Below are 13,181 nucleotides of genomic sequence, written 5' to 3' on the forward strand. Positions count from 1 at the left end.
TTACAAAAAGATGTTGTGTTAATAAAGCTGAAGCTCTTCCCAGAAGGCACACATGGTAGTCAACCACTTGTAGAAACAGTCAGCTTTTGGCCATAAAGACCTTTAAGGAGCAATTAAACTCTGTGACACACAAACTTTGGAAGTTTAATCCTCATTACGGTTTCATTATATACCATTTGCAGGGGGGAGTATCTAAAAAGTAAACTCAAATGTAAACTTTCTTGACCAGTGTCAGTTTGGCACCAACTTCCTACTTAATTGACTGTTCACAAATTCTCCAAGATATGACTGCTCTACAGATATTTTATCTTCCTGTTAATTGGTAATTATGCATTGGCAGGAGAAACAGTATTTCTTTCCAATTATGCCAGAACTCAGTGATCATTTAAACTTTGCTAATTAGCAGCGGAGGGCTGGTACATCTTCTGGGCAAATTGTATTTGATAATTCCTATTAAAATATACATGGCAGGAGTTGACTTGTAAGAAAAAAAAAAAAAAAGGCAGTTCAAAGGGTATTAGATACAACACGAGGCAAACAGGGGCCTATTAAAATTTCCCCAACTGTTCTAATGAGAATGCTGAGGGTCATTTCTTCCTAGTTTACCATCTGTTTGGTTTCTGGCAAATATCTCCAGTGTGAAGGGAGGGTCCTGGAGCCCATTTGGCTTGTCACAAAGTATACTAGGGTTCTACAGCAATTTCAGTAAGTTAAAAAAACTGCACTTCAAGAGCAGTAGCATGTACACAGTGACATAGCTGAAAACTTTGTTTTTTTTTTAAGAACTTGCATATACCAAACACTCTTGATTTTTTTTAACTCTGAAAAAAATACCCCCCAAAAAAAAAAAAAAAAAAAAAGAGAAGCAAAGACTGAGCAGGTGGGATCAAATTTATAGGCACACCTAACAAGAAAAATCCAACAGTTGGCCTTTTCCCATCTCACAACTGTAGTGGGGGATATTTTTCTTTATCTGTCAAAATCTGAAAGCAAAACGTTACCCCAGAACCATCGATGTTGGAGCACAAACTGATGCCAAAACCAACCCTCTGAAGGCTCCAAACCTCATGCCTCATCCAGGAGCAGCAGGAGCCTTGGCTGCTTCCAATGGTTGCTTCAGACCAAGCACCAGGAGAACTGGAGGGGCAGAAGCAAATCATTTTTTGAAGGACCCTCTTGGAGAGGATTCTGTGGGTGCCCTTCAGCCACTCAGGCACTCCCTTTGCTCTTCCTCCTCTGGGGATGAATCCAGCAGCACCACCAATGACACCCACCTATAGCCACTCTGCCCCAAGATTGCCTCTGACTTGTGAGCCAAAGGGGTTTTTATTCTTTTCACTAGTTCTCAGCTCATACAAAGCTGGATCAAAACAACCCTTCATCTATAAATTGAAAGGGTGTTTTTGGTTTTGGTCTGCTATGCAAATATGTATGCAGACAAAAAACCAATCAAGGGATTATGTGAAGGCTGTCAGAAAGCAATAGAATAATCTAAAAATAAAAGAGTACAAGATAAAATGTAATGCCAAGTAAATTCTTTCTGTTGAGTGCTCTTTCCAGGAAATGTACTATTCACCATACTTTAAATATTTGTATCTATCAGATATTTTTTAAAAATCCAAGATACTCAATGTATTGCTTACAGCAGGTGTGATCACCTCCATGGTACAGAAACAAAGAATTGCAAAAAAAAGGAAAAATTACAAGATCTTTCATATTCTAATTTTTACTTTCAAGCAGATGCTATCCCCCTGTTCAGGCACTAAAATGTTTCCACATAACATCACTCTCATGGCTTCTTATAAGCTCACTGACAGAGTTAAACAAAACATAGAATTCACCATCAGTTTATGACCTTACACTAGGAGAGACATCTATTTTAAAAGATAGTAAATTTCAAGTTGTATAAACCTACACAGAAAATAAACCAGAAATTTTCTGTTAGCCAGCTAAACCTGTGGCAACACTTTGAATACACTGTCTCTAGCATAACAGAGCCTATGGACTTTCAAAAATAAGTTGAATGTAGGTTGAAAGACTACTGTATATTACAAGTACTATAATGAAATTACTTATAATTACTTCACTGATGTTTACCTTTTAATAAATATGAAATAAATGATTTTGCATAACATTAGGGGGTTTGGGGCTTAACTATTAAGTCTTACACTTTCCACTGCAGTTTGTAAAAAACTAATTACACTAAATTAAATATTATATAATTTGTCATGTGTGCCTGATGTGAAAATCTACTGGGGAGCCAGGGAGCTTTGGGAAGAGTCCAGATGCATGGAGGTGCAGTGTGAGTGGCAGGTCAAAGGAAAGCTTTGATGTGCAGAGCCCAGCACATCTGCTCAGCCAGCCCATCAGCCAGGACAGTCTCAGGTAAGGAGACAGATGCAGCTCCTCAGCACACAGTGCTCCTTATCACTGCTGAGGTATTATGCTGTAATCTTCTCCTTGAATTGCAGAACTGATACTGTGCTCCTTGCTTTCCAGTGCACGTGGCTTTGGAGGACCTGAGCTGTATTTTTCTGCTTATCCCAAGTTCCAAAGTGGTGCTGTACCACCCACCAAGCCCATGTAACCTTACTCTCATTTGTAAGCCATCATTCTCACCAAACCTACCACTACATTTATAGCTTTCTAGCATTATTTTTTAGTTCTTCTGCCTTCCACTTTTATATTCAGAAGAAGCCAAGCAGTCAGAGCCCCTGAGAGACTATATGCACAGATTGGCTGTACAGGAGGGTAGCCTTGGTGGGCTGATAAAGCCCAGAGCTTGGCCAGCAGATGCCCCAAGCTATTAAAAAGAGGTCAAACAACAAGGCCCCTCAGAGTCAAAAGCAGGAGGAGGAAAGGACACATAGAGATGGAGAGATCCCATAGGAGTCCAAAATGTGTCTCCAGAGAGATAGATGTGGATGACACTGAGAAGTATGATTGTGGCTTAAGAAAGGGGAAGATGAGAGATTGTTCTTCAGTGAGCAGTGCTGAAGGACATGGAAACAAGTCCCAGCTATGCACCACACTGACCAGGAGAGTGGAATTATACTGGAGAGATGCAGCTTAGGGCTTCTGTTTTATCATGGGATCTAACAAAGGAAGAAATGCTATTCTTAAAAGTTCAATTTAAGGATTATTTCTTCGGAAAAGGATCTTCACAGCTTGCTTAGTGAGGTTTGAAGTACACATCCGTTATCTCAGTCCTAATACTAGCTTTACAGTTTTAGTTTTACTTTTATCTGAACCCAGACAATGGTTCAGCTTAGGACACAATATTAATATTTATGACTGCTATTCAGTTTTATCCCCAAAAGCTCACTCATTTTTCCCTATAAAGGTTCTTAGAAGGTTTACCAAATAAAAATTTCAGCAAGTTTCATGTCAGTTTAATCCCACAGAGGAAACCAGGAATTATTTCTTTGGATACACAATACATACTGAAAAAGAAAGGAAACATAACCCTTAAAATTAACTCTGTTAGCACTAATGTATTTTACATTTTTTCTTCAAAGTTTCTTGGCAAGGCTAGCTAGCTGTGATAACTGACAATGATTGTGTCTCCATCAAGTGACTTCCTAAATGAGGTAATTAAAAGATAATTGTAGCCACAATACAGTAACTTAAGGCACAAAAGACAGATATATGTATGTTGGGAAGACTTTATGATAATCTTCCAGTCTCCCTGACAATATAATCTACCATGACCTCCTGTGTGATGCAGACAAGAGCATTTCAATGGCAATATGGCAAGGGAGAGAAAAAAAATATTCTTCCCTGCTCAGTAAGCAACCACTATCAGCCCAATTTCAGAACATTGCTATCTTCATTTTTTAAAGACCCAGCTTAGCCCCTTCTCGTCTAATCCACATAAATCTTTGAATTGCAGTCTCTGAACCTGACATAGTTCTCAGCACTTAAGAAAAAAAAAATTTCCAACAATCTTAAACTAACCTGAGCATCAGAATCACTTCCTAGAAAGGGGCAGCAGCTTCTTTGCTAACTGGAAATGTTGACACAGCAGACGGATCCAGGGTTTCAGAAGAAAGTTCTTTATGTTTTCTTCAGAAAATGAAACAGTGCTACTCCCTACTATTTTATTGAATGATACATTAAATACTGTGGAAACTATTCTACTACAGATGGCATCCTTTAAAATATTTTAAGAACTACCAAATAGTTTTAAAGATGCATATCATTCATGTGCTAGATTCACTTTAGAAGATGCCAGCCTTCTCATCTCACTGCAGAGCATAGAGCCCACTATCATCTTGTTCTACAGATGAAAACACAAATTTAGAAAAAAATAAAGATGTACTTTGTTAATGCACAAAGCTATTTAGGTTCTTTAAACATGAATTTGATGGCAATAGCCTGACAGTAACTTGATCATCCCAAAAATTCCACATTGCTAAGTTCTTTCCTTCTTGCTTACTCCACCAGGTCCTGTAAAGAGAACAGTAGGAAAGTAGAAAGAGCAGTGATGCTTCTTCCAGAAAAGTGGGGGTTTTGGTGCATTTTACATAAGACATGAAATACCTGTGGCAGCTGTGCTCTTCCCTTTGAAGGCCAAGGTTTGAGGTGTATTGGTGGTGCTATTGACAGAGGCAAAGTCCTTCTCATATTATCCCTCAATACAGGTTTAAGTAACATGATACTTATATCACATTATTTACCAGCCAACACCTGTCTGCTGTATGACAGAGGTCCAGGCTGCCTGTCTTTCACATGCATTTTAACAGAGATAATTACGATGAAAGATTATTATGAAGAAATATCTGAAGTTTAACCCTATCAGGCAAATGAACATTTAAACATACTACTGCCAGTGCAGAGCAGTTGGTGTCCCATATGGCTGGTACCTATTCTTGTACTTTCACCCCAGATTGTCTGTTAGTGCTCACTGAGTTCCTACAATTTGAACAACACAATTCTTACAATTATTTATAAGGATGTAAAAAAAATACACCAAGTAACAAACCACATTTGGTATAGCTTTAAATTACTTGCATAAATTTAGAAGAGACTTCTGAAAAGTGCTTTTCCCAAGCACAGCTGTCCTGGCTGCTACATCTGAATGCAAGAGAACTTGAAACATATAATAATTCTGCAAAACCTGACCTACCCTTTTACTACAATTCTGGTTTTCATGCATGGAAAATTATCGTTATATAAAAAACCTTATCCACCATTTTGGTTTTAAGGCAAACTCTATTCTTAAGTGAATGGAAAAAGTAGGTTGACTTCAGCTCACAGGAATCAGTCTTTCAGCCTAAAAACAGTTTCACACCTTGGGCTAAATGCTTAAGTTTATTCTGACTGTTACATCATTTAGAAATGTCTATTTTAACCACTTCAGCTGGTAAAGCTTTTCTCTTAAAAAATCAGATAATGCAGTACACCAGTACTAGGATGACCAAAGACAAAAGAGTAATGAAAGAAATAATGACATAAGGCAGTGGAGAATTTTGGACAGATTTTGACTCCCACTGACTTCCATGTATTGTTTACTCAGCCTAAATTAACCTTTTTCAATAACTCTGTTGGGTTTTATGTCGTCTGTACAACCAGCTTTCATTATCCTGGGCTGTAGAATATAAATTATACTGGACTTACCAAATCCAAAAGCACTGGAACCACCAATGCTCTGGGAAGCCTGAACACCAGTAGAGGTGTAGAGCCCAGTTACCAGTAAGCCATCAAAGAAGGTACTTGTCGAAATAGTCACTGAAATGAGAGAAGTAAAATACATGTTATTATTTACAAGCAGTACTTAAGATCCTTTACACATTCTGTGAGCAGACTCCTGCACTTGAATAAGATCCCATCATTCAGGATAGCAAATTCATCTGAATTCCCCGAATGCATCAGACACTTTAATTACTTTAAATTGGTTTACCTATGTAATTTCCCCAAAAACCTTGTTCAGTATTCAAGCTGTGTGTGCTAAATTTCAGTCTGAAACTGCACTGCAAATCTACAGTCTACCATGTAGAATTTTTTTTTTTTTTTTTAAACTGCATTATGAAAGGCAAAGAACCTGCAAGGAAATCCATACAGCACAACCTCCCTGCTGAAGAAGAGTCTTGTTACTTCTAGGCTTACACACTTGCATCAAGACCAGTTACCACATTGACTCAGCTTTCCTACTTGAAACAGTTGGGTTTTTTTAATCCCAGCAGTCATTTGGTGTTTCACCTAGGGTACACATTGGCTTAAACTTACTATTAAATATCTAAGGAACATGCAAACATTGACAGGGGCTTAATTTGTTCTGAGCAGAAGAGCAATATTTACTATGTTAAATTTATTTAACCCTTTATATTTAATTGCCTTCCTTTCCTTGATTATTCAGTAGTATACTGAATAATTTCTGAATCCAACTTTTCTGCCCCCATGACTCTAAATTTCAATATTTTGCAGTAGACATTTGCCTGAATGTAGCCGCAGGTTCTGAGCCATATGCTCAATTTTTAAGAGGCCACCTCTGAGATATATGTTTTAAAAAACAGCAAAAGATACCAGATTTTTTTTAAATAAAAATGTAGTATGGAGAGAAAAAGAAAATCAAAAGAGCCAACAATGAATTCTTCCTGTATTTGATGATGAAGTAGTGAATAATGCAGAACCTTTTCTTCCCTTTGTGCTTTTAAACCAACAAAGAGGAAAAACATATGTTGAAAAAATATGCCTGTGTTATTTTTGAAGACTTGGCAAAACAGTCAGTGAAAAGCATTGATAGAAGGGCATCAGGCCAGTATTTTGCTGCCATTTTGTTTCCCTGTGGGGAAGCATCTTATTCTGTACTGAATAGGATATAATGGAAAATCCTACTGTGAACAGGTGACTAGTTTCTCTCTGGGAAAGAAGTGATATTTTGCAATGCCTGCATTTGATTTTGGACATATTTGTGTGATTGTCAGCCCTCATTTTACATGAGCATGTAATAGGTCAATTTTTATTGTTGAAAAATTTCCAACACAGTATGGCTCCCTCATTAAGTCTCTGGGAAACTGCACATCCCCTCTAGCACATTTTTTAAACACAGAGCACTAGGCTGTTATTATACACATGTCATATATTTCGGAATAATTTCATAGTTCTTCAAGAAGAAAAAATTAATCATGACATTCCCAGTGATGATTTTTTTCTCTACCCAGTGGTGAAATACATCAAATTCCCACAGAATTAAATAAAACACAAACCATGCCAAGTGCTAATGACCAAGAACAAGAAAGCTGTGCTAAGGCACAGCCCTGCAGCAAGACCATGATTTTATGTTGGGACTAGGAGCTTGCTCCCGAGGGCTCTAGCTTCCCCTTCCAACAGCAACATGGAGATTCCTCTGAGGTCCCCTCTGCTAGTCTTTATTTCTGTCTTTACATTGGATCATGCCATATGTGGCTGACACCAAATATCCAGAGCTTCAGGAATGAGGGCGAAAGCCAAGACCCACCTGGAACCTGGAAAATATCTGGAGGGGCACAGCTTCACTGAGCATCCAGGGCTGGACAGGCAAAGGGGCCTCTGGCACAGCCCCACCATCCACCCCATGGCACCCAACAGGTGAATCTCATCTACAAACCCAACCAGCATTGCTCCATCCTCCACAACACCCTTCCTTAGAATGAGCACTTGGATGACTAAAGCAGAGGGAAGCCTTCCCCAGGCCATTCAGCTGGACAGGGGGGGACACAAGGCCCTGCTGCCACCTCCAAAGAGCATCACCCGGTGGGATGCTGGACCCTGCCACCCAGAGAGCAGCACCCTATGGCCACTGCTTCCAGGTGCTGCACTGGGGCAGGTGGGGAGCCCCAGCCTGACTTGGCTCACCCTTCACACCAGGGGATGGTAAGAGAACCTGTGGGAGCCCAGAGCCCACAGCACAGAGGTAAGAAGCTCTCATCTGCTTTCAAAAGACCCGAGAGAGGGATTGCACATCTTCCCAAGAAACACAGGAGAGCTGCACTGGGAACAACTGAGTAGGCAACACACTGCAAATATTCAAGGCAAAGCTGAGAACAACTACTTTAAAAGTTGCCCAGCATTTATTTCTACTGTAAGTTCCTGAGATCTCTGCCAATTTTTGCCCTCTTGGGCTTTTTGTTGATGGTTATGTTGGGTTGTTTTTCCATGGTAAGTGTCTGTCTCAGACTGATTTAATTATTTAAGGGAGAGGGAATTTCAGTCAAAACACTTCATTCATTTCTGAGATGAAGTTAGAGAAAAATGTTATGTTGCCCTGGCTGAAAAATTCTAGTGTCATTTGCTTTCAGAAGCTTTTACATTCTGAAGTGAGAAAGCTGTTCTCCAAGTCTGGAGAAATTATATTTAATATTTTAAAAAATTTAAAAAATAAAATTAAAAAAATTCAATTCACACATGCTCAGCCACGTTTTCTTTTTTAGTATCTAAATATTTCTGGAGATTGTGTCCTTATTTGGCACTCTTAGTGCACTTACTAATAGCACTCGCTATAAAAAGTTGAAGCAGACGTGCTTAGTGGAGATATGATGCTTTGATCTGGGGAGATTCTTGGTGTTTTAAAGTAGAAAGTCATGTCTGCTGGTTGGAAAAAAAGGGATCTTTATCAAAAGTCTAAGCCTTCTGATGAGAAAACATCAATTCAGCAGAATCTCACCACTCAAAAAACTGCAAAATGTCACAAAAATGAAGTTGCTTCTGAAGTCTGACCAACACCATCCCCAGGAACTTGAAATGGAAATACCATAGAAGTGTGGTGCCATTTTGCCCAACCTGTCTTTCAGTGCCATGTTTGTAGTCCCAAATCTGTTCAAAACCACTGTGTTTCTGAGAATCATGACTTCAATTCATTTTCCATCAGTGAATACATGGAAGGTTGCTGACTGCAGCTTCTCAGCACATGCAGGCTGCTGCCGTGCTGCTCCTGCCAGCACCACATATCTCTGGGGAGCTGTGGGTGCTCTTTCTTTGGGGGGGGGGGGGGGGGGGGAAAGCTGTGGGTGCTCTTTCTTTGGGAACAGAGCAGGTGCAGCAGCTTCTCTTTGGAGATGCCCCACACTTCCCATGACAGGTTTCTGGAAGAGCCCTGGAGCTGGGGCCTCCCGTGGGATGAGGAGCAGCGATGCCCCTGGCCATGCCAGGAGCTGACATGCCTAGAGGAGGAAGCAGGTCAGGGAGAAGGATGCTGGAAAGGATGCTTCTGAAATTATACCACAAATGGGGGTAGCAGCATAATAAGAAAGACAAAGTGGGTTTTGAACTGTAGCTACTTTCAGATCATAGAAACTTAAGGGTTGGAAGGGACCTCAAAAGATCAACTAGTCCAACACCCCGTGCCAGAGTAGGGTCACATAGGAACATGTCCAGGTGGGTTTTGAATGTCTCCAGGGAAGGAGACTCCACAACATCCCTAGGCAGCCCGTTCCAACGCTCTGTCACCCTCAGAAGAAAAAAAAATTCTTATATTTATACGGAACCGCCCATACTCCGGTTTATAACCATTACCCCTTGTCCTATTGTTAGTCAGAATATCCTGACTTCATCCTCCTGGCACTCGCCCCTTACCTATTTATAAACATTAATGAGGTCACCCCTCATTCTCCTCTTCTCCAAGCTGAAGATACCCAGCTCCCTCAGTCTTTCTTCATAAGGGAAAAGTTTCTCAGATATTTTTGAGAAACTCATGCTATTCTAGTGAACATAATTTCACTGTCTTTCCAGTGTTATATGCTACACATACATATAATGTTATAAAAATCTATTAGGCTGTGGCAGTAATTGAATAAAATCTTTCTATGTTCTCTCGAAGCATTGATTAACACTGAAAAGATAGTTGCATTTCGACTGATACTCAAAACATTAAAATTGTAAAAATTATTGAAAATATATTTAAAGTACTACAGTTAATGCATCTAAACTGCAAAGGCAGAAAAACTGCCAGATGGAGGAAGGGGATCATCTCAGGACATACCTGCCACTGCCAGGTCCTACTGAATTTAGCTGCTTTTTTGGCATCAGCTAAATACCACCAAAAGGACTGATATATACAGAAATTCCATGGAATTTGCAGCTGTTGTTGATGACACCTAGTTAAACAAAGCAAGAAAAAGGACTACAGGCAGAGATACAGCTATGACATGTGAAGTGGCATGAGTGGGGAGTTAATGGAGTTCAATAAAGAATTAATAAAGGCCAAAATCTTTGAAGCCCTGTATACTGCTCCTATTAGTCAAGACACATAGCAGCAATATAAAAGTGAAGAAAACAAACTTAGGATGAGAAATGCAGGAGAGCTTCCCAGACTGAGACTTCCCTGCATCAAAGCAAAACCAAGCATTTTTTTAGGTTCTTCTCAAGGTTAAAGCCAGTTTCTTATAATACTGGAATACTGCATCATTGCACACTTGAGCTATGGCTGGACACTTTCCTCTAAGGCCATAAATTACCTATACTGAAGTAATTCACTTTTTTGCTTGACTCTTCAAAAAAATTTATCAGTCTAAGTAGCACAAATGAGATGTGCAGTGGCACAGTTCAGAGAGGCGTCTGTTTCTTCACAGTGTCATGGCTTTCACAGGAGACTGCAAAAAGAAATGGACACTAAGATCAAATACAGTGAAGGCTATCAACATCACACTACATTTAGATCCAAGCAGAGCTTAACACTCCTGAAAACAACCAGCAGTGGGAATACAATCTGCAGGCAGTGTACTTGGGACCACCCAAGCTCACATGCCTGCACGCAAACACTGACTTCCCTTACACAACTCAGAAAATCAGGAAGAACTCATTCCTGAACAAACTCACCCAGGGGACAAGCACAAGGACAGTCCATCCACTAAGAGTCATTTTATGTTGCCTCATCAGCAAATACAGAGTTTGGTCAAACTTGACTCATGCTACTCCCATAGGCACTGGGCAGATGGCATTCTAGCAGGATGACAACAGGCACAACAGGGCTAACACACCTTCTCCTAAACAGCTCTATCATCTGGAGGTGGTCACAATTATAATTTAAAAACACCTGGTATATAGTGTGCTACCACCTTGTGCCAGAATTGTTACCTGGTGCTGCATGTTCTTCCCACAGCCAAGAGGCATCAGGTCATTGTAGGAGGAAGACCAGAAATGTATCTGCCATTAGGACATTCCCACCTCACCATCAGGACTGGCAAGAGGTCATCTTGCAGTAGGGCCTTCAACTGCCCCCCACACCAGCCTCACCAGCTCAGAGACAGAGTGGTTGGGCACTTGGCACCACCCTTGTCAGCTGAGAGAGGGAGCTGGGGTGGGAGGGACAAACAGCAGCCCAGCAAACATGAGGAGCTCTGGCAGGAGCACATACCTGTCTGTGTCTCAGCACCTGTTGGCCAACATGACCTGATTAAAAGCCCACACAGCGCTCCTTCTGTTCCAAATTTTCCCTCTCTGGCTTTGCACACAATGGTTATAAATGTGGAAAAGACCCTCAGAGTAGATTTCTGATTCATTACCTGCAGTCCCAGCAGATTGAGAAGGGTTCATGCAAAAGATGAACCAACAAATGGAAGACATTTGTTGTTCCTTCCCAAGCTGATCTCCTCTTTTAGGCAATTATTCCTTTATGCTTCCATCACACAACAAACAACTGACCCAAGTACAAACCTGTCTTGGTATGTGGTACTCTTACAGTGCACAGATAGTGCTCAACCCAAATCCTTAAAATAGCAGATCACTCCTGAAATGACAGATACAGATGAAGTGGCTAGTAAGCTGAGAATAAGATCTGTTGCCTTTTTCAAAGGTGCACTGTGTAGACGCTGTAGTGACAAACAATCTGTAAATACTCAAGTAGTGTTTGAGAGTTATGCATTCAAAAGTGGGTGCTGATAAATGTATTTGTAAATTAACAGTGAAGTGTCCATTGCTACAAGACCAAAGAAACTGTACACATTTAATTGGACTCAGAACCTTATTAGCAACAAAGAAGGATTCCTACTTGTATTGCTTTTGATTTTCCCCAGGTAGGTGGGAGAAAATAAAAATGAAAGGCATTTCAACATGGTTGAATGAACAAACACAGGCAAGGGACAGCACTCTTATTAACCAAGAATGTTCTCAGTTAGAGGTTTTCTAAAGCCCACACCAAAGCATTAGATTCACAACAGCACACCAGTGAGCTGTCCCTGAATGGGGACTGATGACATGTTTATCAACATTACATCTAACCTGTGATGCCTTCCTCAGTAACTCCAGATCTTGGGAGGGAGAGAAAATGGACAAGCTTTGAACCCTGTTCTGGACACCTTAAAAAACAGAACTGGTATTGCTGTGCAATATGATAATAATTTCAGTGGTTCTGCCCCATGCTCCATCAAATCTCTCTGTCTCCATAGCTTTTCAGTTCCTTTCCTAAATTGGTAACGAGCAACAGAGAACTGAAAATAGATTGCAGATGTGTGGCAAGATGTCAGTAACATGATATAGAGACATCATTTATCATTGATGCAAAGAGTAGCCTATCAGCCTTCTGAAATAACTATTTGCAGAAACACTACTTTTAACATCTATTTGAAAGTCCATAACAAGACACTGATACTGACATCAGCAGCCATATAACCAGAGTTTATTCTTATATTCCTAAACCACAAAGGGTTGGATATTTTTTTCATAAGCTCTGAGGTGCTTCTCAGCTTGCACCTCTCTAAAAGTGAGGAGTCCAATTCTTAGACCCGTGAACAGACTCAGGCACCTTAAAAAGATGCATGATTCCAAAATTAAATGCAAGAACCTGACTTCTCATGCACCAAATACAGAACTTCAATATGTTTCTGACCATACCCAAAGCCACCTGAAACTTGGCCACGTTAAGCAGCAAGGTGCTTTGTTCCAGCTGGCATCACCAAACATATTGGCATAGCCCAGAGACCTGACAGAGGAGGTGATCATAGCAGCCTGCTTCCTAACCAACAGATGGGTAATTAAGGCTCTCACCTAGGTAAGAGCATTCAAACCTGCATTTCCCAAGCAGATATCTTAAAATATTTTAAAGCCTTGTGTCTGTGTGGCCCAGCCACTATGCCTGAGCTGCAGGCATTTAATTTTCTATGGTAAAAGTGAACACCAGCTGGCAAGAGAGAGAGGCTTTTTCTTTATTCCTGCAATTGGGGAATCCTTCTGCAAAGGAGTAAATGGAGTTTTTAGTCAGTGGCTCA

General features: G+C 40.4%; 1 protein-coding gene across 1 annotated transcript in view; it reads right to left on the reverse strand.

Moving 5' to 3' along the window:
* The window catches only part of RELN (reelin), a 270,920-nt gene that overhangs the window by 222,315 nt on the left and 35,424 nt on the right, over positions 1–13,181 (reverse strand). The window contains exon 2 of the mRNA XM_030447325.1: positions 5,620–5,730. Within this exon, the coding sequence (XP_030303185.1) occupies positions 5,620–5,730 (111 nt within the window). The remainder of the gene's footprint in view (positions 1–5,619; positions 5,731–13,181) is intronic.

This window comes from Calypte anna, chromosome 1 (assembly GCF_003957555.1).
Source record: "Calypte anna isolate BGI_N300 chromosome 1, bCalAnn1_v1.p, whole genome shotgun sequence".
Lineage (NCBI taxonomy): Eukaryota > Metazoa > Chordata > Aves > Apodiformes > Trochilidae > Calypte > Calypte anna.